The sequence below is a fragment of the Coffea arabica genome, chromosome 10c (assembly GCF_036785885.1).
Source record: "Coffea arabica cultivar ET-39 chromosome 10c, Coffea Arabica ET-39 HiFi, whole genome shotgun sequence".
In the NCBI taxonomy this organism is placed as follows: Eukaryota; Viridiplantae; Streptophyta; class Magnoliopsida; order Gentianales; family Rubiaceae; genus Coffea; species Coffea arabica.
In genome coordinates, this window is record NC_092329.1 from 12964675 (window position 1) to 12991777 (window position 27103).

General features: G+C 37.2%; 3 protein-coding genes across 3 annotated transcripts; all 3 read left to right on the forward strand.

Annotated features, from left to right (window-relative positions):
- The first annotated feature begins 436 nt into the window (after positions 1–436).
- LOC113713216 (dihydrodipicolinate reductase-like protein CRR1, chloroplastic) lies at positions 437–2857 on the forward strand. The gene is made up of 10 exons (XM_027236882.2): positions 437–656; positions 779–901; positions 1007–1081; positions 1168–1233; positions 1369–1464; positions 1695–1811; positions 1939–2031; positions 2134–2235; positions 2334–2420; positions 2523–2857. Exons 1-10 carry the CDS (start codon positions 534–536, stop codon positions 2553–2555), a joined length of 915 nt encoding a protein of 304 aa, XP_027092683.1. The 5' UTR covers positions 437–533; the 3' UTR covers positions 2556–2857.
- A 3014-nt stretch (positions 2858–5871) lies between these two features.
- On the forward strand, positions 5872–8831 carry LOC113713918 (wall-associated receptor kinase 2-like). Its single transcript, XM_027237726.2, has 3 exons — positions 5872–6821; positions 6912–7088; positions 7626–8831. Exons 1-3 carry the CDS (start codon positions 5882–5884, stop codon positions 8786–8788), a joined length of 2280 nt encoding a protein of 759 aa, XP_027093527.2. The 5' UTR covers positions 5872–5881; the 3' UTR covers positions 8789–8831.
- A 14861-nt stretch (positions 8832–23692) lies between these two features.
- On the forward strand, positions 23693–26641 carry LOC140015691 (wall-associated receptor kinase 5-like). Its single transcript, XM_072068456.1, has 3 exons — positions 23693–24668; positions 24780–24947; positions 25267–26641. Exons 1-3 carry the CDS (start codon positions 23777–23779, stop codon positions 26481–26483), a joined length of 2277 nt encoding a protein of 758 aa, XP_071924557.1. The 5' UTR covers positions 23693–23776; the 3' UTR covers positions 26484–26641.
- Positions 26642–27103: the final 462 nt, after the last annotated feature.

Sequence of the window (27103 nt, forward strand, 5' to 3'; positions counted from 1 at the left end):
AGATTAATGACAATAAACTGAAAAGTGGTCAAGAAAAATTGAGGGATCATAGTTTGAACAAAATGATATCTTGTCATTAATTTTTACCATCCTTTATCTCGTTAATTTTGCCAACATAATTATTGATTATACTTAAATGGGACAAACTTGGGACTAGAAGGTACAAATTGTCTAAAATTGAAGTTTAGAGTTAAAGCGAGAAAGTGGTACAAGTTTAGGGGGTGCAGAGTAGAGTTAGTCCTTTATTTGTTCATATCAATTTTAAGGTTGCAATTACACAGCTTTTGGAATAATTGGTGACCATCAAAGCTCAAATGGCATTGTGGTGATGACTTGATCAACATAGGGTAAAGAATGAATGCTATTAGTATTAAGTATTCCTGAAATTGGCCTGATAATTAAAGGACCAAGGAAGACAATAAAAGAGCAGAAACCTTATCCTGAGAAACAACGCAAAACATCGCCAGAAATATAACTTATCCGTTTCTATAACCACACCCTCTTCTTTACAGCGAGAGAGGCTTTTAGCATCCATGGCAGCCTTGAGCTGCCATTCTCATCCCATAAGCTATACGACCAGTCTCCAAAATGTCAAGAAAATCGTGGCACCGTCCATCTCGTGTTCAATGCAGCCTGGAGGACAAAGCAACATCAAGGTAGAACTTTATTTGCAATTGCAGAAATTTTATCAGGTATGCTTAATTTGCATGCATTAGAGTAATAAAAAGAAGCTAAGAGTTTTTTCTTTTTTAAATACATTTTGTATCATGGGGAAGAGGTAATCGTAAATGGGGCAGCCAAGGAAATAGGAAGAGCAGCTGTAGTTGCTGTTACAAAAGCAAGAGGGATGGAAGTGGCGGGTGCAGTGGATTCCTACCTTGTTGGAGAAGATATTGGAAAGGTTCTCTTCTTTCCCACTTATATTGAATCATTATTGTTTTTTTTCTTACAACTTTTCTGGTTTATTTAATTTTGTTTGGTGATCCTTATTTAATTACACTTTCAGGTCTGTGACATGGAAGAGGCTTTGGAAATTCCTATAATGAACGACCTTACCATGGTCTTGGGTTCCATATCTCAGGTAACAACACAGAAATCAAGTTAAAGGAAAATGCATTTCTTTGGTAACAAAATCGATTGTTTACATGGTTAGGACCTTGTTTGCAGTCTAAAGGAATGGCAGTTGTTGTTGATTTCACTGATCCTACAACAGTCTATGACAACGTTAAACAGGTCCATTCTAGATAAACTCCAGCATCAAAACAGATGGCAAAAGTGATATGTTTCAATTCTGTTACTCTCAGTACATTACATAATCCTGGGAATTGACTAGTCTTTTGTTGTGTTCTTGCCTGTGGTACAAAATAGGCAACAGCATTTGGCATGAATAGTGTGGTTTATGTGCCCCGCATCAAACAGGACACAGTGATGGCATTGTCATCATTCTGTGAAAAGGCCAGCATGGTGAGCTCAGGGTGAGATTTATGTTATTGAATCATTGTAATTCTACTGTTTTAGCTATCAAATTCTGTGTATCCTGAACTTCTCCTAAGAAACATACACGTTACATGGTATGAAAAATTTACCTGTGATTTGTACAAGGATACTTATGTAGGCAAGAACTGATTAATTCAATTTTCTATTCGACATAAATTAAGCAGTATTCTCATGGTAATTAGGAATGTAATGTTCAGGGGTGTCTGGTGGCTCCAACATTATCAATAGGATCGATACTCCTTCAGCAAGCTGCGATTTCAGCTTCTTTCCATTACAACAATGTAGAAATAGTTGAATCCAGGGCAAATGCTGCTGTAAGTTCACAGATGCTTTGATTCTGCAGCTAGTTGAATAAGCGAGCCGTTCTGATTTCTGACTCTGAGCATCTGTTCTGGGAGAAGTATATCAAGCTTGTCTTGATTTGATGTTGTTGCTTGACAGGATTTTCCAACACAAGATGCAATACAAATTGCAAACAACATCTCCAATATAGGTCAGTTATACAACAGACAAGATATCTCGACTGAAGTCCAGGTAAGAAACAATTACCATTTGTTTAGTATTTACAGCTACAAGCATTCCAATCCTATTACATACTTGATGACATAATACCTCTTGGCTCTGTTATCATGTTAGGCACGAGGTCAGGTTCTTGGAGAAGATGGAGTGCGAGTGCACAGCCTAGTTGTTCCAGGGCTACCGTCTAGTACCACAGTGTATTTTTCCAGGCCCGGAGAGGTTAGCAGAATATCCATTGTTAAACTGCCCTAGGAAATGCAGAACACTAGACTCTTCTTCAATTGTGATAATGTCATCTCTGGTATTTCTGAATTCAGGTCTATACGATCAAACATGATATTACGGATGTGCAATCTCTCATGCCAGGCCTAATCCTAGCCATTAGAAGAGTAGTGCGCTTTAAGGTGGCTGAAATTAACTTGCATTATCTTTGTTGTCTATGCTTGTTTACTTTTCCCCCTGCCTGCCCTGAGTAGTAGTTTTTTTTTTTGTGCTTCCATGCGCAGAATCTGGTATTTGGCTTAGAAAAGCTTTTGTGAAATTTGATACTGGTTGAGCTCATCGCAATTTGGGATCAATCCAGTTGACTATTCACAGATCAGGTTTTTTCTGAAGCTACATTCTGAAGGCGAAGATTAGAGAAAATTCAAAGCAGATACACTTGCTGAGCTGCACTTGATTGGAATTTTATTTATGCATTTTTCAATCAAGTTTGACTTATTGAGTTTCTAACAGGAGCACTCATCTCTATCAGAAGCGACTTTAATTAGCTCATTATGCCAGAGATAGTGTTGGCATCACTTGTTGTCATGAAACCAATGAGTATACTATGGTTTGGTCATATCCTGATTAGCCTGAATCCGCGAAGATGGCTCAAACTGGTGTGTATGTGGTGAGACGAACTATTGCATTTGCATGCTGTTACAATGGCCCAAACTGGGAACACCATGAAAATAGAAGAAAGTGAAGAAAGGGATCTCTGTTGAGGGTTCGCACTCAACAGTGATTATTATGCTTCCTTGTAGAACAAAATGGGCTGTGAAAGACAATGAAGAAGGGACAAAGAATAATTACATACATAGAATTGGCAGAAGAAGATGCAAGAGGCAAAAACAAATTCAACATAAAGCTAAAATGAACTTGGAATAGTGATATTGTGAGCATGATTTAGGCTAAAAATTAGTCAGAAATTCCGGTTTGACACCAAATTGGTACGCTATCTTTTACAGAATAAGTTGAAATTCCATCTCCTTAGCCTAGCCATACTCCTTATCAGTCAACTTCCTTCTGTACAGAACAAAAAAGTTGAGGAAAAATATCTCTTTTTTCCTATAATTTATTTCATCAGAATTTATATAATGAAAAATTCAATTAATGTACTTTTATATATAAAACAAAACCTGTTCAAGAACGCTTTCAGAAATCCCACATATTAGAAGCAGTAATTAGAGACTCAAACAAATTAATCAGTCACCGTAGAAAGATATATGGTACAAGAACTAACTGGTCTTTCAAGTAGTTAAATTCTCTCCCGACCTAAACTATATAATACTGTGTATATTATTGCCTTAATCCATTGCAGTTTTTCTTCTTATGAGAATCAAGTTTAACTGCCTCGACATTTGTCAAGGTTAGGGGGACGGCAACACCCCTTCGAGTTTCATCATTTCAATGTTAAGTTGCATAGACTTTTTCCAAATCCAAGTTGAAAAAAAATAAAGAATAAAAAAATAAAAAGAGGTCACATAACAATTATAAACTTATCACAAGTCCAAAAGTAGTCCATTCAGAGCACTGGCGGATTTACACTGGGGGCATTGGGACACGGGCCCCACTGTCCCCTTAAATTTCTATGATATCTATAAAAATTTGATATAATTTTAATTGTATCCTTGAAATTTTGTGTTTCTATTAGTTTATAGGTAGGGAACGGGGACGGGCACCCGCCCCGCGGGAGCTCATTGGGTCGGGAGTTGGGGAGGGCAGGAGGGAATTTTTTACCCCCGTTTAGAAACGGGGCGGGGGGCAGGGGTATATTCCCCCGCCCCATCTCCCGCCCCGCCACCTGTTTGAATATATATATATATATCTCCTACTGGTGCCAAGGTCACCAAGGCTGCTGCCAAGAAGGGTGCCAAATGAACCGTGCGGGTTCATGCTGGTCGGCCCTCAAATGAAATCTACTACTACAATAAATCGTGTCATGCAAACTTTTCATGTGCTGCTTCAGTAGTTTTGTCTATGTTTTATTTGTTGTGTCGTAGTTTTCTGCCCTGTATGCTGGTTAGCCTCTCTCAGAATTGGGTGCTTGACGGATGGTGGCAGATCCTACAAAACTGAGTCTGTGATTTCTGCTTTTGGATGTTTTTGGTTTGAGGTGCTTTGGAATATGTTACTATAATTCCAGGCTGCTCAAGAGTTTTGTGGTTTACCTTCCAAGGATAATATACTACTATAATTCGTGAAAAAAAAAATTTAGTGATTGTATTTGTATCAAAAGTGAAAATTTGATTATTTTAGTTAGATTTGTTTTATCATATTAGATTGTATTCAAATAACCTTTATTTAACTATTTTTATGAGTTTTAATTGTGAAATTATAATGAATAATAATTTGGTGATATGTTGATATTTTAGTACTTAATTATTTGCTCAAATTTAATTATAATGAAATTATATAATAAATTTTTTTTAACCCCATGGGTGCCCCCACGGGGGAAGCGGGGCGGGGCGGGGGCGGGGGGAATTAAAATGCAACGGGGTGGGGGTTGGGGGAGGTGTCCCCCGCCCCATTGCCATCCCTATTTATAGGCTTTTACTGTCCCTCTTAAATTTCTATAATACCTATAAAAATTTGATGTAATTTCAAGTGTGTCTCCTGGAATTTTGTATATCTAATGATGTATATGTTTTTAAAGTTGTCTTTAATTTTACCTGTTGTTACAGCTACCGTAGCAGGAGTTTTTTCAATGATGAATATAGTGAAGAATCGGTTACAAAATAAAATGGAAGATACTTGGATGAATAATTGTTTAGTTACTTATATTGAGAAAAATATACATTATGATATTCAAAATGAAAAGGTTGTAAACCGTTATCAAAATATAAAAACCCGTCATGAGCAATTGTAAATGGTTTAGTTTGCTTTTGAAATAAAATTATTATTACAGTAATAATTTTGAGTCTGTCTTTTGATGTTTTTCGTGAAATATATGCATCATTTGTACTTGTTGATAAATATTTTTTTTTCTTAAAAAACTAAAAAATGAGTAGGTAAAAAATTTTAGAGTTACTTTTTACCCCATTGAAAATTTTTTCTGGTTCCGCCACTGATTCATACGGAAGCTTTGTAAAATCCATATGCAAGCAACACATGGTAAAATTTAGTGTGAAAAGTGCTTTTTCAGGTTATTTGGTTGCAAAGCTTAGTAAGAATTATGTTTGGAAACGTGACAATCTTGTGTGTAGATCAGTGTGGTCTATCCTTTGTTTTGTTAATCAGTCTACTGAGCCCATTTTCCTAAAGATACTGAAAAGCAACCAATAATTCGATGCCGAACATTCCTGCTATGTAATCTAACGAATAAAAAAGGAAAAAAACAACTGGCAGGTACAGATAATCTGTAAAACCCTGAATTTATGGTGTAACTACATTTGTCTCTTGGCTTGGGATCTCAGAATAAATTTAGAATTGGTTATATGTCAAAAGTAAGTAGAACTCTCAGCCGGCCAGTATTCATACGGGCTGACCAATCACAGACTCCTCGTACAAACGTCTTTAGTCTTTGTCTCACACATTTTAGTTAACTTTTTGCAATTGTTTCCTGTCAATGGACCAAGTCTCCAAGGCCTGCAACCCAAATAAAATGTTCAAGAAACTGATAATCTCACAATTTTGGTACAAGTTTCATCAATGGTGTTGCAAACGATTATGTGGTGCTCAGCTTATACTTGTAGTAATTTTGGCAATCTTGTTTTCAAGAATAGTGGTTGCATCAGCTGCAGCGTTTCCTATAGCCAAACCAGGCTGCAATAGTAGCTGTGGGAACGTTGAAATCCCCTACCCTTTTGGCATGACTGAAGGATGTTATCTTGATGAACCTTTCCAGATCATCTGTAACACCTCCTTCAATCCTCCTAAACCAATTTCGCAATTCAGTGAAATCGATGTTACAAGAATATCCCTTGAAGGTCAAATACATGTCCTGCAATTCGTTGCACGCAAATGTTTTAGTCAATCCAGTGTGGTGCCCAGCAAACATATGGTAACCACATTTTCACTCGCAAAATTCACCCTAAACCATACCCTCAACAAGTTTACAGCAGTAGGTTGTGACACATACGGTTTTATCAAAGGTTTTCATGGTGTTCAGGGGTATACTACTGGATGCATGTCTATCTGCTACAGCACAGAGGAAGTTGTTGATGGGATATGTTCAGGTGGAGGGTGCTGCCAGACATCCATCCCAAAAGGGACATCAGAGTTTAGTTTGTCGGTGGGGAGCTTCCGTAACCACTCAGTTGTTGAGAACTTTAATCCCTGCAGCTCAGTCTTTGTTGTTGAACAAGGTGGGTTCAACTTCTCTATGGATCTATTGAGGGATATAGAAAATGTGAATAAACTCCCTGTAGCGCTTGATTGGACTATTGGGAATGAGACTTGTGAAATTGCTCAAAAGAACTTGGATACCTATGCCTGCCAGAAAAACAGCAAGTGCATAAACGATCCTGAACCTGATAGTTATCCTGGATATAGATGTTCTTGCCTTGAGGGCTATGAAGGCAACCCTTACATTGCTTGTCAAGGTACAGAATCGACTAATTGGGATGCCAAATGCCATTCACGTTATTTTGTTTTTCTATTGGTGCCTTCCAATCTTATTATGTTTTTTGCAGATATTGATGAGTGTCAAGATGAAAATCTTAATACCTGCACATTCAAAAGCCTCTGCAAAAATGAAATAGGCGGCAATAAATGTTCTTGCCCAAATGGATATCAGGGTGATGGGAAGATATCACCTTGCCTCCCCAAAAGGAAAAACCAGCAGCTACTTGTTACTAGGATTATTGCAGGTCAGAACCATGTCTACTGTTCCGCTTTTGTGTTATTTAGTAAGGATAACAGATTTGAAAAGAAAATACCATCACCAATGTTGATTTGAGTTTACTTCTGACATGATTGACTTTCCTATCATATGTTTTCTAATGATGATGTGGTAATGAAAAATCTGATATGTTATTAACCATAAAGATCTTCAAGTACGTAGGATAATTGGATCTTAAACCTTTTGTAAAGGGGTTAACTTCTCGAGACTGCAAGAAACAAGGGTTAACTTCCAATTGAAACTTTGGAAAATTGAATGTTCTGAAATGCCAATTCTTGAAAGTAAACGCTATCATTCACCAAACTTTTTTCCAAGAAAGCTGAAATTATTCACATTAAAATTGTACATCTACTCATGCATCATGTTCTGAAGTCTGAACAACTCAAGACCTTCTTGCTGATCTTGATGAATAGCTATATTTTTATGATCATTCAAGTAACTATGTTTTCCAAGAATATTTCTTATTATTATTTTTATTATTTTTGTGGAAACAACTTACCTGCAGGTATTGCGCTCGTCACAGCAGCTCTACTTGCATTTGGCTCCTGGTTATACTTTGAATTCAAGAGAAGAAAGCTAATCATCGAAAAGCAAAAATTCTTTCAAGAAAATGGTGGTTTGCTCCTGCAACAGGAACTAATCAAGCAAAAAGACTGCACAAATATTGCCAAGATATTCACTGCTAAAGAACTTGAAAAAGCAACCAACAACTTTGATGAAAAAAGGGTCATTGGCCAAGGAAGCTATGGCACAGTTTACAAAGGAAACTTGACAGATTGCACTGTAGTAGCAATCAAGAAATCTAGAGTAGTTGATAGATCCCAAATTGACCACTTCATCAATGAAGTTATAGTTCTCTCCCAAATCAATCACAGAAATGTGGTCAAGCTCCTTGGATGTTGTTTAGAAATGGAAGTCCCTTTGCTAGTTTATGAATTCATCAACAATGGAACACTTTTCGATCATATGCAGGACAAAGCCAAGGCCTCGGTTCTATGCTGGGATACTCGTTTGAGGATAGCCACAGAAACTGCAGGGGCGCTTTCATATTTGCATTCTGCTGCTTCTCCTCCTATTATTCATCGAGACATAAAGTCGGTCAACATACTCCTAGATGATAAATACACCGCGAAAGTGTCAGACTTTGGAACATCAAGATTGGTACCCATGATTGAATCTGAGATACCGACAATGGTGCAAGGAACAATTGGCTACTTAGACCCTGAGTACCTGCAGACGAGTCAATTAACAGAGAAGAGTGATGTCTATAGCTTTGGGGTTGTTCTTGTGGAGCTATTGACAGGAAAGAAGGTACTGTGCTTTGAAAGATCTGCAAGGGAGAGAACTCTGGCGAGTTATTTTCTTTCTTCAATAAAGGATAACCGTTTGTTTGAAGTTCTGGATGATAATATCGACACTGAAAGAAATGCAGAGCAGCTGAAAGAAGTTGCTATGCTGGCAAAAAGATGCTTAAATGTGAAGGGGGAAGACAGGCCAACCATGAAAGAAGTAGCATTGGAATTAGAAGGAATGAGTCTATCAGCGAGGCATTCGTGGGTACAACATCCTGCAACAGTTTTAGAGGAGATGGGATCCCTTCTTAGTGATGTTACGATCATTCTTAGCCCCAAAACACATGTTCTTTTGCCGATAAATGATGGCAGATGAGAATTTTCTTGCCAGTATCAACATATTTATTGTCCACAGGAAACTTAAGTTGATTTTATGTATTTATCTTTTTCTTTTACAGTTTCCTGTTGTCCTCTTTCTTCATGGGGGATCAAATTATAAATAGCTATGCCTATGGATTTTGTACAGCAGACTGGCAATTTCATGAATGCTACTGACTTGTAACATTTTTCAACATGTTTGATTGATTTTGGTGACCTCGTAGACCAAACAATTCAACATTTTGATGCTCGAATTCACGTAAAGCCTGATTTGTCATTTTCCTACTGTGATTTTATTTTTTCAAAAAAGGGGAAAAAAAAACAGCACTTGGTCCTTGACTGACAAGCGCTGCCAGTGCCGTGACACAAAAGAGCCTTAAAGCCAGAGGTTCCCACTACAAAGGCAGCTCCTGTCCAGTCTTTATATTAAAAAATATGGCAATAAATTCACGGATTTTAAGTGAATTCAAGTAGATTCTATGACTCTGGCTAAGGAAGAAAGATGGAGCAAAATTGATATTGAATCTGATTGCAAATTTATCATTGACAGATTACAACGTAAATGGCTGAATAATAGCATCATAGGCACTATCCTGGAAGATATAGCAAAGCTGAGGATGTTGCTTCGACTCTGCGGCTTTCCTTTACCCGTAGAGTTGGAAATGATTGTAGTCATAGAAATGCAAAATTTGCAGTTAGAGTCACTAAAGATGTTCAATGGGAATCTGATTTCCCTGTGGCGCCTAGAGAAGCAGCACAAAATGATAGAAGAGCAGTTGCTCTGTTTTGTAACTAACTCTTGTATTTTCAAGTTAGTTCTTTAAAATACAAAATGGACGTTTGACCAAAAGAGAAAAAAAAATGTACGTGCTATTGATTGATATTTTAATATGCTAACTTGCTGCAATTGACAGATTTAATGAGAGGAGCAGACCGAAACATTATAGTAGTTCAATGGCATATATTGCAATTAACCGTTTTTAAGTGGCAGGCAAGAGCAAGCAATTATAATTTGACTAATTGAGTCAGAGACGCCGCAATGAAAGCCAGGACAGGGTACAAAGCTTTTATTTTTTTGTCTTTTTGGAGTTTTTAATTTTTTAATTTTTAGAGAATTAATAATAGTTCTTCACTTACTTTCTTAATTATTCGATTATAGGTGAAGTGTCTTATTATTAACTAGACTATACTTTGTTGCCGTCTTTTTTTGGAGTTAAATAGTGGAAGATGTCTCAACTAATCAAGTCAACCAAATTGGGATGGAGACACAGCAAGAGAAATATCTTTATACTATATAAAAAAGGTAGTTTGGCTTCACCTGCTGCTTGTGCTTTTAAGTACCTCGTTGAAAGCAATTATTTGACATTGGAACATGTTCACCCTTCTTATCTTTTAGCTTTAAAGACTGGTTGCGCTTTTAGTAATTTTTTTATTAAGATCTCATTTGGGATTGCAGTAACTTGTCTAAAAGCCTTTCAATTGGTAGAGCTTTTGGTCAAACTATTTATTAAGTGTTTAATCATATCATTTAGGTGCATACTTACATAAGTACTTTTTTAATTTGATAATTGTAGTTCAAAATTTATAATAAAATAGCTAAAGTTAGTTTTTATTTTTTGCAATGTAAAAGTTGCCCTAAAAGCGCCAATTTTGAATTTATGCTAAAAACGCTTTAATGACCAAAAGGCCGACTTTTAAATAGTAGTATTTTTATCCTCAAAAAACACTTTTTTAGCAAAAGGATAGCAATCCCAAATAGGTCCTAACGAATGTTCAACGGGCTGGCTTTTCTTTTTCTTTCGTTAGGTCTGTCCTCCCATCTTCAAATTTCAAAGCTAGGTTGATGTTTTTCAATTTCATTTGAACCACTAAGGGTTAATTTTGTCGCTTGGAACAATTCTGTTAATTTGGTTAAATTCGTTGTACAAGAGTCTGATGCAGAGGTTTGTCTAAAACGGCCATTTGAATCTTTATGTGTTGGTAGAGTGTGTTCACGATGGAAAGAGTTATTAACTGTTGGTCATTGTGCCGATTTACTTTCATTCCCTTAAATTTGCTTGTGAAGTTTCCTATTTATCGTCAAAACTTGGTTTTCAGGAAGTTTATGGTAACTAATCATTTAGTAGTTGTTAATAAGTTTTTAATGTCCTTTAGTGAAGTGAATTATTTCCTATTGTTACGACTATATAGTTTTTTTAATGCCAGCAATTTGAGACCATCATTTTAGCCTTTTGTAGCTCAAATAAGTATACACATTATGCTCAAATAAGTATACACATTTTTAAATTTATTTATCAGACCTTAATGCAGAAAAATTGTTTTGGGATACGTGGAAAGACAGCCTTGATCTGTTTTTTAGCCTTGAACGAATTTTGTTTCCGCAATACTTTAATTTAATTATCTAAGTAACTCAGCAGCCCACTAAATCTTAAAATTCTTGAGAAGCGGTCTCAAGAATTTTCTCCATATTTATGGGTAAATTATCCATTTGGCTCTTGAACTTTTAGTTTCAGTAAAATTAAACCCTCTAACTATTTGCAGTCAACTTTTAGCCCTCGAACTTGTAAAATTGGGAACATGTGACCCTTTTGGCTAGTTTATCTCGTTTTGCAATCGAAAAGTCAAATCGCACGAATGACAGTATGCTTTAAAGAAAGGTCCGTTGTCTGCATAGAAACAAGCAAAAAGTGAACAATTTCATCTTCTTCCCTTTTCCTAACCCGAATCGCTAATAGATCTCAACAAATGAGTTGCAGAGGGAAGGCAGAGAATTGTGCCACAAAACAAGCAAAAATGTCCAAATATTGCAGCCCTCCGCTTCCTATTTGTCCTTGTGGTAAAGTTACAAAGATGATTATTTCATGGATTGATAGAAACCTAGAGAGAAGGTATGCCGTTTGCTCACAAGAAGTTGGTAACTGTGGATATTGGGATTGAATTGACAAGGAGATGTGCTGTCATTCTATTGAGTTGATACGGGGCCTTCTAAGGAGGATTAATGCAATAGAAAAGCAAAAAGAGAAATTTGAAATTGCAGCATCAAGATCTGAGGCAAAAGCTGTTAAGTTGAAAGCAAAATTAAGAGAAATAGAGGAGCATCTATAGTGGCAGAAATGGTTGAATAAGTTTTTTGTAAGCGTACTTGTGGTGAGATGGTTAGTCACTGTAATAATGATACTTATAGAGAAAAAAAGAGGTGGAATCTATGCTGGGATGCTGAAAATGGAGGTAAATGTACTGGGATGATACTGAAATTCGGGTGATTTGATTTCGAGTTGCAAAACTGGATAAACTATCCAAAAGGGCTACGGGTTCCCAATTCCCAATTTTATAAGCTCAAGGGCAGAAAATTGACTACTACAAATAGTTTGAGGGCTTAATTTTACTTAAACTAAAAGTTCAAAGGTCAAACGGATAATTTGCCCCCATATTTACAGCCTTCTTTCTCACCCAATCCCTTGATTTTAGCTAGATTTTTCTCTTCTGCTTTTTCTCCATCCTAATACAATGTAACAATGGTCATCGCTTGTCTTTTCATCATTCTCTGCATCATTGACTGTGCGTTTATCAAGAGCTTTTAGATTTGCTTCTAATCATGTTGTCCTATTTTTTTATTTTTAATTCACAGTCTAGTTGTGTTTGAATTTGCAGTTACAATTTTTTGCAGGCCCTAATAATGTTTTCGAGATAAAGTCTTATTCTCTTGTGCATTGAGAAATGGCCTTATATGATTTTTTCCTTTTTTGTTTAACTTTTTCAAGTAGAGTTTTTCTTAAGGGTGCTCAATTGACACTCGTCAACCCACCTACATTTCACCTAATTTACCATGTATAGATGCACTCTAACAATTACCACCTTTCCTTGTATTTATACACTTTCTCAAATTAATCTTAATTTTTTTGAAAATCTAACACCTGAAATATATTTTAACGAGTGCCCATTTAGCACTCGTTAAATAGAACCTTTCAAGTAAGAGGCTACTCTATATTTGTGGAAGTTAATCATCCATTGAAAGGAAGATATTTGATAAGATATACAATAAAATGTAAATAGACTTTTGAAAGTGTTCCATTGGCTAAAATCTCTAATGTACTTCTATTTTCTCATTTGTGCCGGCTTCAATGGTTTATGTTTTTAGTGACTCTATGTTTCTGTGGGTGAAGTACTCATAGAAGATGTAGACGAGTATTCTTCATCCTCTTTGCTTGCTATTGGTCAGAGTCACACACAAAAACTCTCCAGCAGCTGTAGTGGACAAGCACATACAATTCTATGTTGTATCTTCACTATAATCGTTCCAGAAAATTATCATGTACATAGCATGTAATAGTTCTTAATGGAGTTGACAGCTGTAGATGGAATTTTGTGTTGACATTTTCAATTTTTGCATGAAAAATTCATATTTTTTGACTTTTATCACTACTAATAAAAGTTAATTTCCCTGATATAAATCCTATTGATTTATTGAGCAAACAATAAAATCATATCATAATATTTATGTACTAGAAGAGAATTAAGAAGCTATCATCTCAAAGCTTTTGGCTGATTTCCATTATTGCTAATCCCACTCTTTTTCTATCGATACTATACGCAACAAAATGATGAAGTTGTCGTTCAAAAAAATTAAACTACTATTGGGAAATTTGTTGCTTGAAATTCTAAGTAGAATAATGAACGTAGAGACAATGTCATATGCATTTTGTTTTGGTGAATATTTTGAACACTTCTGATCTTTAGTCAACCTATCAAATTGTGCACTTGTCTTCCTTCATTTTTTCTTTGCCATAGAAGTGCTCAGGATCTAGGGTTTGGTTATGACTGAAAAGATGAATACTGTGGAATCGAAAAAAAGTAATATGGCCTTACTGGTAATTAGGATTTCATGAAATGATTGAGTTCGAATGAAGTATATCATTAATTTTGTATTTTCTTTTTCTTTCTAAAGATAGTTTGGTAATTCAAGAAGATTTTTGTCATATACCTAAAATGCTTGGTAACTTAGGATATAGCATGGATTGCCAATGACAGAATGGCAAATGCCATTAGTCCTTAGCATCTTTTGTCTTTTTTAATTTTTATATATATACATATATATATATATATATATATATATATAAATATAACATACGTAGAAGCTCCAAAACAATAAATCATTGCAGTCCAATAGATTTGTGCATATTTTCCAACAATCATCTGATAAAAATGCTTAAAACTCAAAGAGAAATTTAGTTGTCATAGGAGATGTGAGAAATTCCAAAACTAGTAAATAATATGAAATCTCAATCTATCTATTGAGCAAATAGATATTAATGAATATGAAAAACATTAAATCTCGAAAACATCTTCCCTGCATCCAGGTGAATCACTATAACTCAAAAGATTTGTGCATGTTTTTAAAAATGACATTTGCTAAAAAATGATTGAAGCCCAAGGAGAAATTCAGCTAACATGGTAGATGTTAAAATTTTCAAATCTAGCAAACCATATGAAATCTCAAATCTCATAGAAAAAGAGAAAAAAAGGAAAAAATTTCTTACAAGGGAAATCCTAGGATAGAATAAAATTTTCACTAGAAAAAATTAGGAGAGAAGAAATACTTACCAAGAAATGCTAGCAAAGAAAATTCCTCGCTAGAGGGAATTTATTTTAAAAAAGCAAATAAAAGGTATAAAAAACGGTTCCCTCCTATGGAGAAAGATTAGATCTGAAGGCCATTTTCGTTAGAGGAGCCTTAAAGAGAAGAAAGAGAGAATGAATTTTAGAGAGAAATACACTAACACACAATTACTGAAATATTGGATTCCACGGATTAAATATTAGAAGATGTGCATTACAAACATATATCTTAATGACTTTCATGACATACGTTCTATCCAAAAACACATTTGTGAATTTATACACATATCAAGTGAAAATTATGTATGAAGTATGATTAATCATTTTTTTTAAAAAAATGAATAAATGGGAAGACTAGGGCGGACTTGGAAGTCTTTCCCTGACATCTTCATTATGTCATAGACTCGTAGCGTGAGCAACCCCTTGAAGACGTCCGAGGCTACTGTGACAACTTCTACATTAAACACCATACGCAAATCATGCTCGAAATCATAGACCAACAAACAGTTCTTCATTTCTTGTGCAAGCCAAAAAATCAATTTTCATCAGAGGATACAGTAGTTTTTTTTCTCTCTGCTTGAGAGAACTTTTCTCTCTCCTTGAGAGAACTTTCCCCCTACTGGTGGGTTTTCAGAAGTTTTCAAACTTTTAGACTCTCTCGTTTCCCGGCAAAGCACTAAAATCAACAACCTTCCTAAGTTCCAAAAACTATAGATTGTTGCTCGGACATAGTAAATGCAAGTGTTAATGATGACAATTTAGTGGTGGGGTTGGTCTCAGGACTGAGGTTTGCATGAGTCGTATGTATAAAGCAGCAGGCCATGTCGAACTTGATAGCGTACTCTGATTCCCGCAGCCTTATCTCCAGGTTTGAAGCTGTGCGTGTATTTTTAGCTTGTTCTCTTTCAGTATTTGGGTATTGTGGGTAAAGCTGCTGTTTTTTATTTTTTTATTTTCTGTTGCTCCTTTGGTGTGTTTCTGTTAGTTGTGTTGTGTTCAAGCTCTGAGCTTTGTCGAGCTTTGGAGCCTGATCCTTTCTTTCTTGTCGCCTTCTTCAGTCTCTTCTGAGGTTTGTGTCGGTGTACTCATCTCCTTAACCAGGTGTGGTTTTTTACCCGTAGTATCTCTGATTGTTGCTATGGAGTCGGACTTGAGTGACATGATGCAGAAGTTTTCTCTGGCAGGGAATGAGCTCTCTGGAGCTACGCTGGACTTAGGGGACCTGGAAAGTGGTGTCAGGGAGTGTAAGGATAGCATAATAGGGAGGATTATGAGTGAAAAGGTAGCTAGTTTTACTGGGGTGAAAGGGTTTGCCACGGTAGCCTGGGGGTACCCCAAAAATTTGGGGGTGGTAGAGCTAGGACCAAATCTTTTCCAGTTCAATATACCAAACCTTGTGGATAGGGAAAGGATCTTGGAAGGAGGGCCGTGGGTTATAGATAACCAAATGTTGGTCTTGAACAGGTGGAAGGAAGGAATAGAAGGAGATGTGGAAGCGTTCAAATTGGCTCCTGTGTGGGTGCAAGTGTGGAATTTACCGATGCATTGGATTTCGAAAGAAGTTGGTCGAAAGATAGGGGCCGTTTTCAAACAGGTTAAGGATGTTATAATTCCCCAAATGGGGGGAAAGGAAGGAAGGCACTTGAAGATGTTTGTGACTATGGATCTTTCTAAACCACTGCTGAGAGGAACCATAGTTAAAACCGAAGGAACAATGATCTGGGTAGCCTTTAAGTATGAACGTTGTCCTGATTTTTGTTATAACTGTGGATTTGTAGGGCATGGTGAAAGGACATGCACCAAACAGCAGGAAAGTTCAGGAAGGAATGTGGATAATCAGTTTGGCCCCTGGTTGAGAGCAGGAACAGTTAAAGGAATCACTCAGACTAGGCAAACCAAAACTGATATTGATAAGGATAAACGGTATTGGAAGTTTCTGAATGGGGAATTAGTTGAAAGGGATCAGTCGAGTAGTGTGCTGGAGAAGAATCACTTAGAATTGAATAAGGTCTTGGAGAAAGAAAAGGCAGGTAGACAGGACATTTCGGAAGACCTTGATGTGTTGAGGATTGATGTTGATCAGACTGTTATTTCTCAAAAGGAAGAACTTTCAGAAGGAGCTAATAAGCAACAAGAGGAGCAGGAACATATAGAGGCTGCTAAGAATGAACAGGGAAGAGCACAAGGAATAGGTGCAGCTTTGAACTCCATTGTGAGTGGTATGACTGCAATGGAGGAGGACAATATAGGTGGAACTCCCGTGGTAGATAGTACTAGTACTGTGGAGGGAGGACTAGAGACTAGGCTGATGAAACATGAGACGAGTACCAAGAATGGTAAGATACAGGAGGCAATCAGGAAGCAATCTAAAAGGTTGAACAGAAAAGTGTCTCCCCCTTCTAAATCTAGAAGGCCTCTTAGGGAGGTGACTAACCAAGGCAGCAATCAAGTTGGTGGGGGGAAAAGGAAAACAATGATGATAGGTGATGATATGGAGTGCGATGGAAGTGAGAACCAGAACTGTAAGAAGACTAAATCCTTTGAGATGATGGTGGTGTTAGAGGCTAACCAAGTAGAGGTGGGGTCCTTCCCTAATGGGGCCCCCATGGGTAAATGAGGGTTATGGTGTGGAATTGTCAAGGAGTGGGGAGCCCCTTGACAATTCCCCATCTGAGGGAGGTTAATAACCTCTTCTCCCCAGATATCATTTTTCTGAGTGAGACTAAGAATAGGGATCATTATATGAGTAGAGTCAAAAGCTGGCTGAAGTTTGACAATATGGTGGTTACTGAAGCTATGCATAGATCAGGTGGCATGTGCCTCCTTTGGAATGATGGGGTTAGAGTCATGAAGACTATCCAAACTGCTTTCACTATAGAAGCTAAAATAGGAGGAAGAGATCCCATGGAGAAATGGTGGTTTATAGGAGTGTATGCAAGTTGTGATTCTCATATTAGAAAACAACAATGGAAAGTGTTGAAGGATAGGAGCAGTTTATGGGGGGAGAAGTATGTGATAGCAGGAGACTTCAATGATATTATTTCTAATGAAGAAAAATGGGGGGGTGTCCAGAGAGAGGAGAAAGGTTTTAAGGCCTTTAGGGATTTTATTGCTGTGAATAGGTTAGTGGATATTGGCTTTGAGGGTCACCCCTGGACTTGGAGCAACCACTGGGATGATATAGGAGAAGTAAGGCAACGTCTGGATAGATGTCTAAGTAGCTGTGAGTGGAACCAGAAGTTTGAGAGGGCCATTTGCAAGCACATTGAATCCTTTGCTTCTGATCACAGTCTGCTCATGCTGGATACTGATCCAGCAATAAGGAGAAAGAAAAAAAGGTTTTATTTTGATAAGAGATGGATTCAAAAGGAAGGTATTCAGCAAATTATTGAGCAGGCGTGGAGTAAGGAGGAGCAGGGAACCAATATGTTTAGAGTTACTAGGAAAGTGAGAAATTGTAGAATTGAGATTTTAAAGTGGAAAAACACTTTCCAAGCAAACTCTAGAGCTAGTATCTCTGATCTCAAGGATAAATTGAATACGCTTGATAGGTCCATTGTGGAGGACAAAAGGGTCAGAAGGGCTGAGCTCAAGGAGCAATTGAAGAAGGCGTATGGTGAGGAGGAATCCTTTTGGAGCCAAAAAGCTAGAGTAAACTGGTTAAGAGAGGGAGACAAAAATACTAGTTTTTTCCATGCTAGTGTGAGGGGTAGGCGGAATAGGAATAAGATCAGTGAGGTCCAAAGAGATAATGGAACTTGGACCAGGAACGAAGAGGAACTTGTCAATGAGATGTCCATGTTTTATAACATGCTGTTTTCTAGTGGTGGTGTAGGAGACAGTTCAGAGGTGCTGAGGGGTGTTAAACATACTATTACTGAGGAGATGAATACTAATCTGACCAGACCAGTTCATGAAGAGGAAATTCGATCAGCAATTTTTTCTATGAACCCGGATAAAGCTCCGGGTGTAGATGGAATGACTCCACTATTCTTTCAAAAATTCTGGACTGTGATAAAAAAGGATGTTGTCAAGGCAGTCCAAGACTTTTTCCTGTCTGGTTGTATGTTGAAATCCATTAATCATACCATTATATCTCTTATACCCAAGATCTTAAATCCTACAAGTTTGAAAAACTATAGGCCAATAAGTCTGTGTAGTGTGTTGTGCCAGATCATCTCAAAAATCCTTGCTAACAGACTTAAACCAGTCCTTGATAAATGTATCAGCAAAAATCAGTCGGCTTTCATTCCTGATAGACAAATACTTGATAATGTGATCATAGCTTAGGAATATATGCATTATCTGAAAAACAAAAGGCAAGGGAAAGAGGGTTACATGGCTATCAAGTTAGACATGGCTAAAGCTTATGATAGAGTGGAATGGCACTTTTTGAAAGATGTGATGCTTAAAATGGGTTTTTGTGAACAATGGGTACACTGGATTGCAAGATGTATGGAAACTGTGTCATACTCTTTTAACTGCAATGGAGAAGTCAAGGGTTATGTGAAGCCAGGAAGAGGGATAAGACAAGGTGATCCATTGTCACCGAACCTGTTCTTGATATGCTCTGAAGGCTTTTCAAATTTACTCCAAAGAGCTGCTGAAGATAAGAGATTAAAAGGTATGAGGATTAGTAGGCAAGGCCCAAACATTACTCATCTCTTCTTTGCGGATGATTCTCTTATATTCTGTGGTGCGGAGGTGCAGCAAGCTGAGGAGCTCATGAATATACTTCAAGCTTATGAACATGCTTCTGGACAGTTGATTAATTTAGAGAAGTCATCAGTGATCTTCAGCAAGAATGTGCCCAATAGTAAAAAACAGGAGATATGTAGTAAGCTTGGAGGCATGGAAGAAGTGAAACAAGGGAGATATCTTGGTCTACCTATGGTTATCTCTAGGACAAAAGAGCAAATATTTGGCTACATAAGAGAAAACATCAACAGACGTCTGGAAAGCTGGAAGAACAAGTTATTAAGCCATGCAGGGAAGGAAGTCATGCTCAAAGCTGTCACAATGGCCATGCCAACATATGCCATGTCATGTTTCAAATTGCCAAGGAAATTGTGTAAGGATCTCAGTTCAGCTATGGCAAATTATTGGTGGGGGGAAGCCAACGGCAAAAACAAAATGCATTGGGTTGCTTGGAAGAAAATGGCTCAGGAAAGAAAGGATGGTGGATTGGGATTTCAGGATCTGGAAGCTTTTAACAAAGCTCTACTAGGAAAACAGATTTGGAGGATAATTACTAAACCAAATCTCCTTGTGAGCAAAATTTTGAAAGCTAAGTACTTTCCTAAGGAATCAATTTTTTCATGCAAAGTGCAAGGGAGTGCTTCGTGGTTCTGGAAAGGGCTGATGAGTGTAAGAGGAGTAATGGAAGAAGGTATACTGAGAAGAATTGGTAATGGCAGCAGCACTAAAATATGGGAGCATAAGTGGATACCACAAGCTCCAAATGGTAAGCCATCTACACCAAGGCCCCAAAACTGTGAATTTGATACAGTTCAGCAGCTGATCAATAACAAAAGATGGAACTCCAACGTGGTATTCAGAACTTTCAACAAGTCTGATGCTGAGAAGATTCTCAGTATACCAATCAGTTTAGCTGGGAGAGAAGATTCAAACTATTGGAAGTACAGTGAAGGTGGAGAATATACGGTAAGATCTGGCTACAAGAGGTTAATGGCTGAATGTTCGGGTAGTAACACTAATAAGGAGAAGGCTGGAACAAGCTTTGGGGCAAGTGGTAGTCAGAGTATTCAGTTATGGAATACCCTGTGGAAGCTTAACATCAAACACAAAATTAAAGTGTTTATTTGGAAGTGTATTAACGGAGCTCTCCCAGTTAGAGAAGCCATTTTTAGGAGAACTACTGTAGGGGACCCTTTGTGTAAAGGTTGCGGAGAAGAGCCTGAAACAGTCGAACACACTTTACTGCAATGTCCTCTAGCACTAGCAATCTGGAAAGTTGCTCCAATTACATGGGAGGGTGCTAAAGACCAGGAGGGAAACTTCCAAAGATGGTGGAGCAGGATCACAGAGGCAAGGAAAAGGCAAGATGGAGGAAGCCATTTGGGGCTTACTGCAAATATACTTTGGCAGATTTGGAAATACAGAAATAAGAGGGAGTTTGAGCATCAGGCCAGCTATAATCCGAGTAGAGTTATTCAGAATGCACATAAAGAATGGCTGGAATTAGAGGATCTAGAGGCTAAGAAGATTGCTCAGAGCACAACAGAAACAGAGCTACCACTGGTAGAGGCCAGTAATGCACACGAAAGCCATGAAGGAATAATTCTGCGGGTGGCAACCAGAAGCTTACAAAGACCGGCAGTGCTGGGAATTGGTGTTGCCATAAGTGGAAGGCCAAATGAGGCAAAGGAATTGTGGGCCTTAAAAGACAGAAGCTCAGGAGACCAAAATATTGATGATGCTGCAGCTATCAAATTGGCATTATGTAAAGCAGTGGAAAGAGGGTGGCGCAACATCTGCATACAAATTCGCAACAAGGCTCTGCTGAAGCAACTTCAGATTGGTAAATCCATAGATTGCAGAATGACAACAATGCTTGAAGATTTATTAAGACTACAGTCACTGTTTCGAATGTGCTCTTTTTGTTTCGTTAATTTTGATGTTAATGATGTTTGTGAGCATGTTAGCTCTTATGCCTTAGGCATCTTGTTGGATGAGGAATTCCTTATTCCTCCGTGTTCTTAAACACATGTTGTACAGCTTCTCGGGCCTTTGCTCGAAGTGTAAACTTTTATTATAGCTCAATGCAAGTTAACTAACGTTTCGAAAAAAAAAAAAAATCAGAGGATACAGTAGCAATCATGTATTAGCCAATAGTTCAATTTCAGTTGTATCAATTGGTTAGGTTTCATGTTATAGCAGTTAGTTAGATCCTACTAATGGAAGAGAGTATACTAGCCTATAAATAGCCATTGTATGAGGAAGTTGTAATCAGCAACGGAGTGAATGAAAGCCCCAATCCTTTTGCATTGAATATTCTTCCATCTCTGTTTCTTTCTTTCATCTTCTTCTTCCTTTCTTCCTTCCCTATTATTCTTGCTTCTATCTCTTCCTTTCATTCTTTCAACAGTCTATCTAATTATTCTCAATAATGCCCATAGAGATAACTAAAATCCAATTGAAATCTTGAAAACTGTGTTCAATTGCATGTCAACCATCCTAAGTATTTAGAGTGCTTCACATGCCCTCAGCTAATGCATGTGCAGGCTACATTTATGCACAAGGTTAGCAGTCTTTATGAGACTAGAATGTCCAAGAACACTAGTTTATTCACGATTGCATCAACTAATTAAGATGTGGTGAACCAACTTAGGGTTATTTCATACTGATAGGAAAAGGAAAAAAAATAAAGTTTTAGTCCCTAGTGTTTCGTACTTTTGTGAATCTAGTCCTCTCCAATGTTTGGCACCAGTGTAATTTTGGTTCCTAACTTTCAGCAAAAATAAATATGGTTCCCAATATTTCCAATTGAAGCAAATTTAGTGTAATTGACGGATTTTCCCTAATTACTAACGAAATAATGTTATTTGCAGTCACATGTTCACTAGATTGAATTAAAAAAAGAGAATAAAAAAGCACCTGACTTTAGACAATAAGAATATTAACTTATGTGATGACACATGACTAATTAATTAACCACAAAAATGGAAATAAAATAAAGAAATTTGTGGTTAATCTTAAGGTTATTTTGTTCATCTACTATAATTGCAATTCTTCCTTCATTTGTTTGGTAGTGGTGGTAGTAGAGTACATGCTGGGAAACTAATGGGACAAAAAAACCAAGTTTTCTACTGGCGATTTTTCTATTATCTAGAGAGGTGATAGAGGGAAAAGTCAATCATCTGATCTCTTCTTGATTCCACAATTTTCAACACAGAAAAGTTGATAAAATTCCGTTCCCTCGACCACGATGACTGGAGTTTCGTGCTCATATGAATTGATGTTGCAATTGTAGCACAAATGATGAAAAAAAAGTAAAGAGTCCACACACAGAAGATGGCGTAGTGTTAAAAAAGGAAATAGCGCTGAAATGCAATTAGTAACGGTCAGGAACCCATACCACACGGTATTAAATAGCCATCACAGTCCAAAGTTTCCCCACTAATGAAGCTTGTTCAAATGATACTTTTCGCGTTGACGGTGTCCTTAAAGCCAGCTATCATACCAGCAGCAACATACCCTCCTATAGCCAAGGAAAGCTGCATTGCTACCTCTGGAAAAGTAAAGATCCCACACCCATTTGGCATGACAGAAGATTGTTATCTTGAGTCGACATTTTCAGTCAATTGTAACTACTCTTTAATCCTCCCATTCTAAGCATATATATATATATATATATATATATATATATATATATATATATATATATATATTTTTTTAAAATCTTTTCTAGTAAAAGAGAATGAAATTTAAGAAGCGGGTGCAGGGAGGAGAGATATGAACCCAAGCCCTCTAAATCTTGGAATCTCAATCTTAGGCCTCCGTTTGATAACTAGATTCAACATAACATATTCAAACGCATTTGATAACAAAAATTAGAACTTTTGAATTAATTGAGTGGCACCGAATATTCTAGACAAAATTTACTCTAAAAAATAATTAATAAACTAACCACATATCAGTTAATATGATATACACTCAAATGCATCAAATATGATTTTTAACAATTTAATAATTTAATAAATTTCACCTTCAGATTTCAAATTTTATATTTCAATTTTCAAATTTCAATTTTATCAAATACACTCTAAGCAGACTAAAACCTCATCGGCCGAAGCATATATCGTAATTACTTTCATGACATACATCACATCCAAAAACACATTTATGATTTTTTTCTGATATCAAGTGGAAAAAATTTATCGGTTCCCTTATTGTTTTTCACGTAAATAAATGGAAAGAGTAGGGTGGACTTGAAAGTCTTCCCTTACAGAGTCTTTATGTCGTTAGCATAAGCAACCCCGTAAAGACGTGGACCCCATGGTCGTCAGAGACTAGTGTGAGCAAATGCTCCTTTATATCTTGACTGCATTCATTTGAAGTTAACCGTCCTATTTGGGGTCTACAGAAGAAGTCTCAATGGTAAAATGCGTAGGCCTTTTGTGCGTTTACGGGCTAAGTCTTCCCTTTACTTGGAATGCCTATAAAACGTCCCTATTTGGGGTCTACAGAAGAAGCTTCAATCGTAAAATGCGTAGGCCGTCTGTGGGTTTACTAGCTAAGTCTTCCCTATATATCGTAAGTTTAAACTTTAAAGTCCTTAGAAGTGCACAATTAACAATTGCAACTCGCTTCCGTATAAGGAAACTTGCTTCTTTGAAAAACAATTCCAATGGGCTTCAATCGTTTGATTTTACCGATGCTCTTGCATTTGGTAATTGCCTTGATGCTCTCTTCCGCTTCAACTTTGACATCCCCAACATTTTCTATAGCAAGGCCCGGCTGCCAAGATCATTGTGGAAATGTAAGCATTCCATTTCCATTCGGTATTACAGAAGGTTGTTACCTTAACGAAAAATTCTTTATCAACTGCACCAACTCTTCAACCTCTGTCCCTCAACCAGTCCTGCAAAACAGTACAATCAATGTCACAGATATATCTCTGGAAGGTCAGGTGCACCTTATGCACCATATAGCATCTGATTGCTATAATGAAAACGGAAATTTATCGTACAAATATTTACCATCGATGAGATTATCTAAACGCTTTACCTTCAATAGTACAGCTAACAAATTCATTGTCGTTGGCTGTGATGCCTACGGTATAGTTTATGGTTTTGGTCAAGACCGAAGCTACGCAACTGGATGTGTCCCTTCCTGTGATTATAAGGAAGATGTAATTGATGGCTCTTGTTCCGGCATCGGTTGCTGCCGGTCAGATATCCCACCAGGGGCATGGAATATTACTGTGAACTTGACCAGTTATAGTAACCACATCGACGTGTGGAATTTCAATCCTTGCAGCCACGCTTTTGTGGTTGAAGAGAAGGCTTTCAATTTTTCTGCAGATAACCTCACCAACATAAGCGGTGATTTAAGTCTTCCCGTCGTGGTCGATTGGACCATTGAGGACGGGTCATGTGACGTTGCCCAAAGAAACACGACCTCTTATGGATGCTCTGGTAAAAACAGTCACTGTTACGAACCTTTAAAGGGGTTGGGATACCGTTGTTCTTGCAATCAAGGATACGAAGGCAACCCATATCTTCCTGATGGTTGCCAAGGTATGTGCGAAAATTTTGTTAAACTCGTCTAATTAACCAGTATGTATATGTGTGTTTCAATTCACATTTCAAATTATGCTTCTGCTTTCTATTTTTTATTGAATTCGACAGATATTAATGAATGCCAAGATCCAACTCTACACAATTGTACGAAGAATAGTGTTTGTCACAACACATTGGGCAACTACACATGTCCTTGTCTCAAAGGGTATCATGGTGATGGGAGAGGTGGAGATGGCTGCAGTCCTGACCAAATAAATTGGTCTATGATTGTTTCAGGTTAGTCTACACTTTGAAATGATTGGAGAAGCAAAGGAGAATTTATCACTATGGATTGAACCATCTCTTAAGTGGTGTGATAAATATGTGCTGTATCATGAGAGTATTAAAACAAAATGAAGATTTCTTGAAACCCGTTCCATTTGGTTTAAGATGGCAACTAATCATAGTATAAGAGAGAAAGAAACCTAATTCTTTTCTTTACCAGGTAGTGAAAGAACATGAAACTTGATAATCACTTGCAAAATTAGAGTCTTTAGCTGCAAAGTATCCGATAGATCTCATCATTTGCTAATTTTTCAGTCAAATTTGTCAACAGGTGTTGGCATAGGCACAGCAATTCTACTTTTCTGCTGCTTTTATTTGTGTTTGGAATTGAGGAAAAGAAGGGAAAACAGATTGAAGGAGGAGTTTTTCCGGAAAAATGGTGGATTAATGCTACAGCAACGACTGGCTCAAGAAGGAAGAAACACAAATGTTGCTAGAATTTTCACTCTTGAAGAACTACGAAAGGCAACCAATAATTTCGAGGAAACTCGAATTATTGGTCGTGGAGGATACGGCACAGTTTTTAAAGGAATCTTAGTAGACCATAATTCTTGTACTGTTGCCATTAAGAGGTCCAGAGAAGTTAACGAAAATCAAGTTGATCAATTTATTAATGAGGTGATTATGCTTTCCCAAGTTAATAGTAGAAATGTCGTTAAACTTCTAGGATGTTGCTTAGAGACGGAAGTGCCATTACTTGTTTATGAGTTCATCGACAATGGTACTCTCGCCGAGCATTTAAGCAGCACAACAAAATCACATCATCTTTCTTGGAATATCCGATTAAGAATAGCATCAGAAATTGCTGGAGTTCTCTCATATTTGCACTCAGTAGCTTCACCACCGATTATCCATAGAGATATCAAATCGGCAAACATACTTCTAGATCAAAACTACACTGCAAAAGTCACAGACTTTGGAATATCAAAATTGGCTCCTTTAGATGAAAATCAAGTATCTACAATGGTGCAAGGAACATTTGGCTACTTGGACCCCGAGTACATGCTAACAGGATTGTTGACAGAGAAAAGTGATGTTTACAGCTTTGGGGTAGTTCTTATAGAGCTACTGACAAGTGAGAAGGCATTATCATTGGATAGAGTGGAGGAAGAGAAGTTTCTTGCGAATTACTTCATTTCTTCACTGAAAAGTGGTCACTTGGTCCAGGTTCTTGATCGCAACATTATGTTCGATGTAAGTATTGAGCTTTTGAAAGAAGTTGCAATGATTGCGAAATCTTGCTTGAGTATAAAAGGTGATGATAGACCATCTATGAAGAATATAGCAAGAGAACTTGAGGTATTGGAAATAAGAGCAAAGCAATCTCCAATTCAAGTTTCTAAGATTGATTTCACCGACGCTGATGCTTCCTTGTTTGGTATGCAATCAACAAAAGCACATGTCGACAGTGGTGATTCTAGCTGCACACATACTGAGAGTCATAGCATATTGGAGCATATGGTGGTTCCAATTGCTGGTGGGAGATGAATCATAAGGTGTCCTGGAGCTGCAAGTTTCGACTTTCGAGTTCTAGTGCACTTCTTCATTTATTATGAGTTCCTTCTAGAAATGTCAAATGGTGTTGAATTTTCAGCAGTTTTCTCGCAACTAATTTTGATTGTGTGCGCTTAGATTATTTGATCCAAGGCCTCTCAAGTTGAATTGTAGTTCAGTTCTGCTAGGTTATGTAACTCTCACAATATTTAGTGTAAAATGGTATAAATTTGGTCTAAGCACAAATTTTGTCACTCATAGACAAATTAAAGGGATTTATTGTAATTAACCCTTAGGAGTATCAATATCTTTTTGATATTTCCATTATGCAATATAGGAATTGACTAACAATTTAGGAGGTAAAGTGAAAAAAAAAATAACATTAAGGGATAAAGTGCAAAACTAGTTAGGCCTTAAGAGGAATATTTTTTAACCAACCCTATTTTTCAAGAGAATCATTAGTGATACCCTACTTAACCCTAGTTTGTTTTTATAATTGTATAGCTACATATTCTGTTTCGTAAATTTTGTGATAGGCTCCTATTGGCTGGAAGTTAACGTTGCAACCAAGTTGTAACCATTCTTTTCTTATCTTGATCAATTAATGATACATG

What these genes read in the sequence shown, in the direction of transcription:
- LOC140015691 (XM_072068456.1), top strand. Translation starts at nt 23,777, where the DNA reads ATGGGCTTCAATCGTTTGATTTTACCGATGCTCTTGCATTTGGTAATT. An exon ending in TCTTCCTGATGGTTGCCAAG is followed by an intron (nt 24,669 to 24,779) that starts GTATGTGCGAAA and finishes TGAATTCGACAG; the next exon opens with ATATTAATGAATGCCAAGAT. An exon ending in TTGGTCTATGATTGTTTCAG is followed by an intron (nt 24,948 to 25,266) that starts GTTAGTCTACAC and finishes ATTTGTCAACAG; the next exon opens with GTGTTGGCATAGGCACAGCA.
- LOC113713216 (XM_027236882.2), top strand. Translation starts at nt 534, where the DNA reads ATGGCAGCCTTGAGCTGCCATTCTCATCCCATAAGCTATACGACCAGT. An exon ending in TCTTGGGTTCCATATCTCAG is followed by an intron (nt 1,082 to 1,167) that starts GTAACAACACAG and finishes CCTTGTTTGCAG; the next exon opens with TCTAAAGGAATGGCAGTTGT. An exon ending in ATTTTTCCAGGCCCGGAGAG is followed by an intron (nt 2,236 to 2,333) that starts GTTAGCAGAATA and finishes TTCTGAATTCAG; the next exon opens with GTCTATACGATCAAACATGA.
- LOC113713918 (XM_027237726.2), top strand. Translation starts at nt 5,882, where the DNA reads ATGTTCAAGAAACTGATAATCTCACAATTTTGGTACAAGTTTCATCAA. An exon ending in CCCTTACATTGCTTGTCAAG is followed by an intron (nt 6,822 to 6,911) that starts GTACAGAATCGA and finishes TGTTTTTTGCAG; the next exon opens with ATATTGATGAGTGTCAAGAT. An exon ending in TGTTACTAGGATTATTGCAG is followed by an intron (nt 7,089 to 7,625) that starts GTCAGAACCATG and finishes ACTTACCTGCAG; the next exon opens with GTATTGCGCTCGTCACAGCA.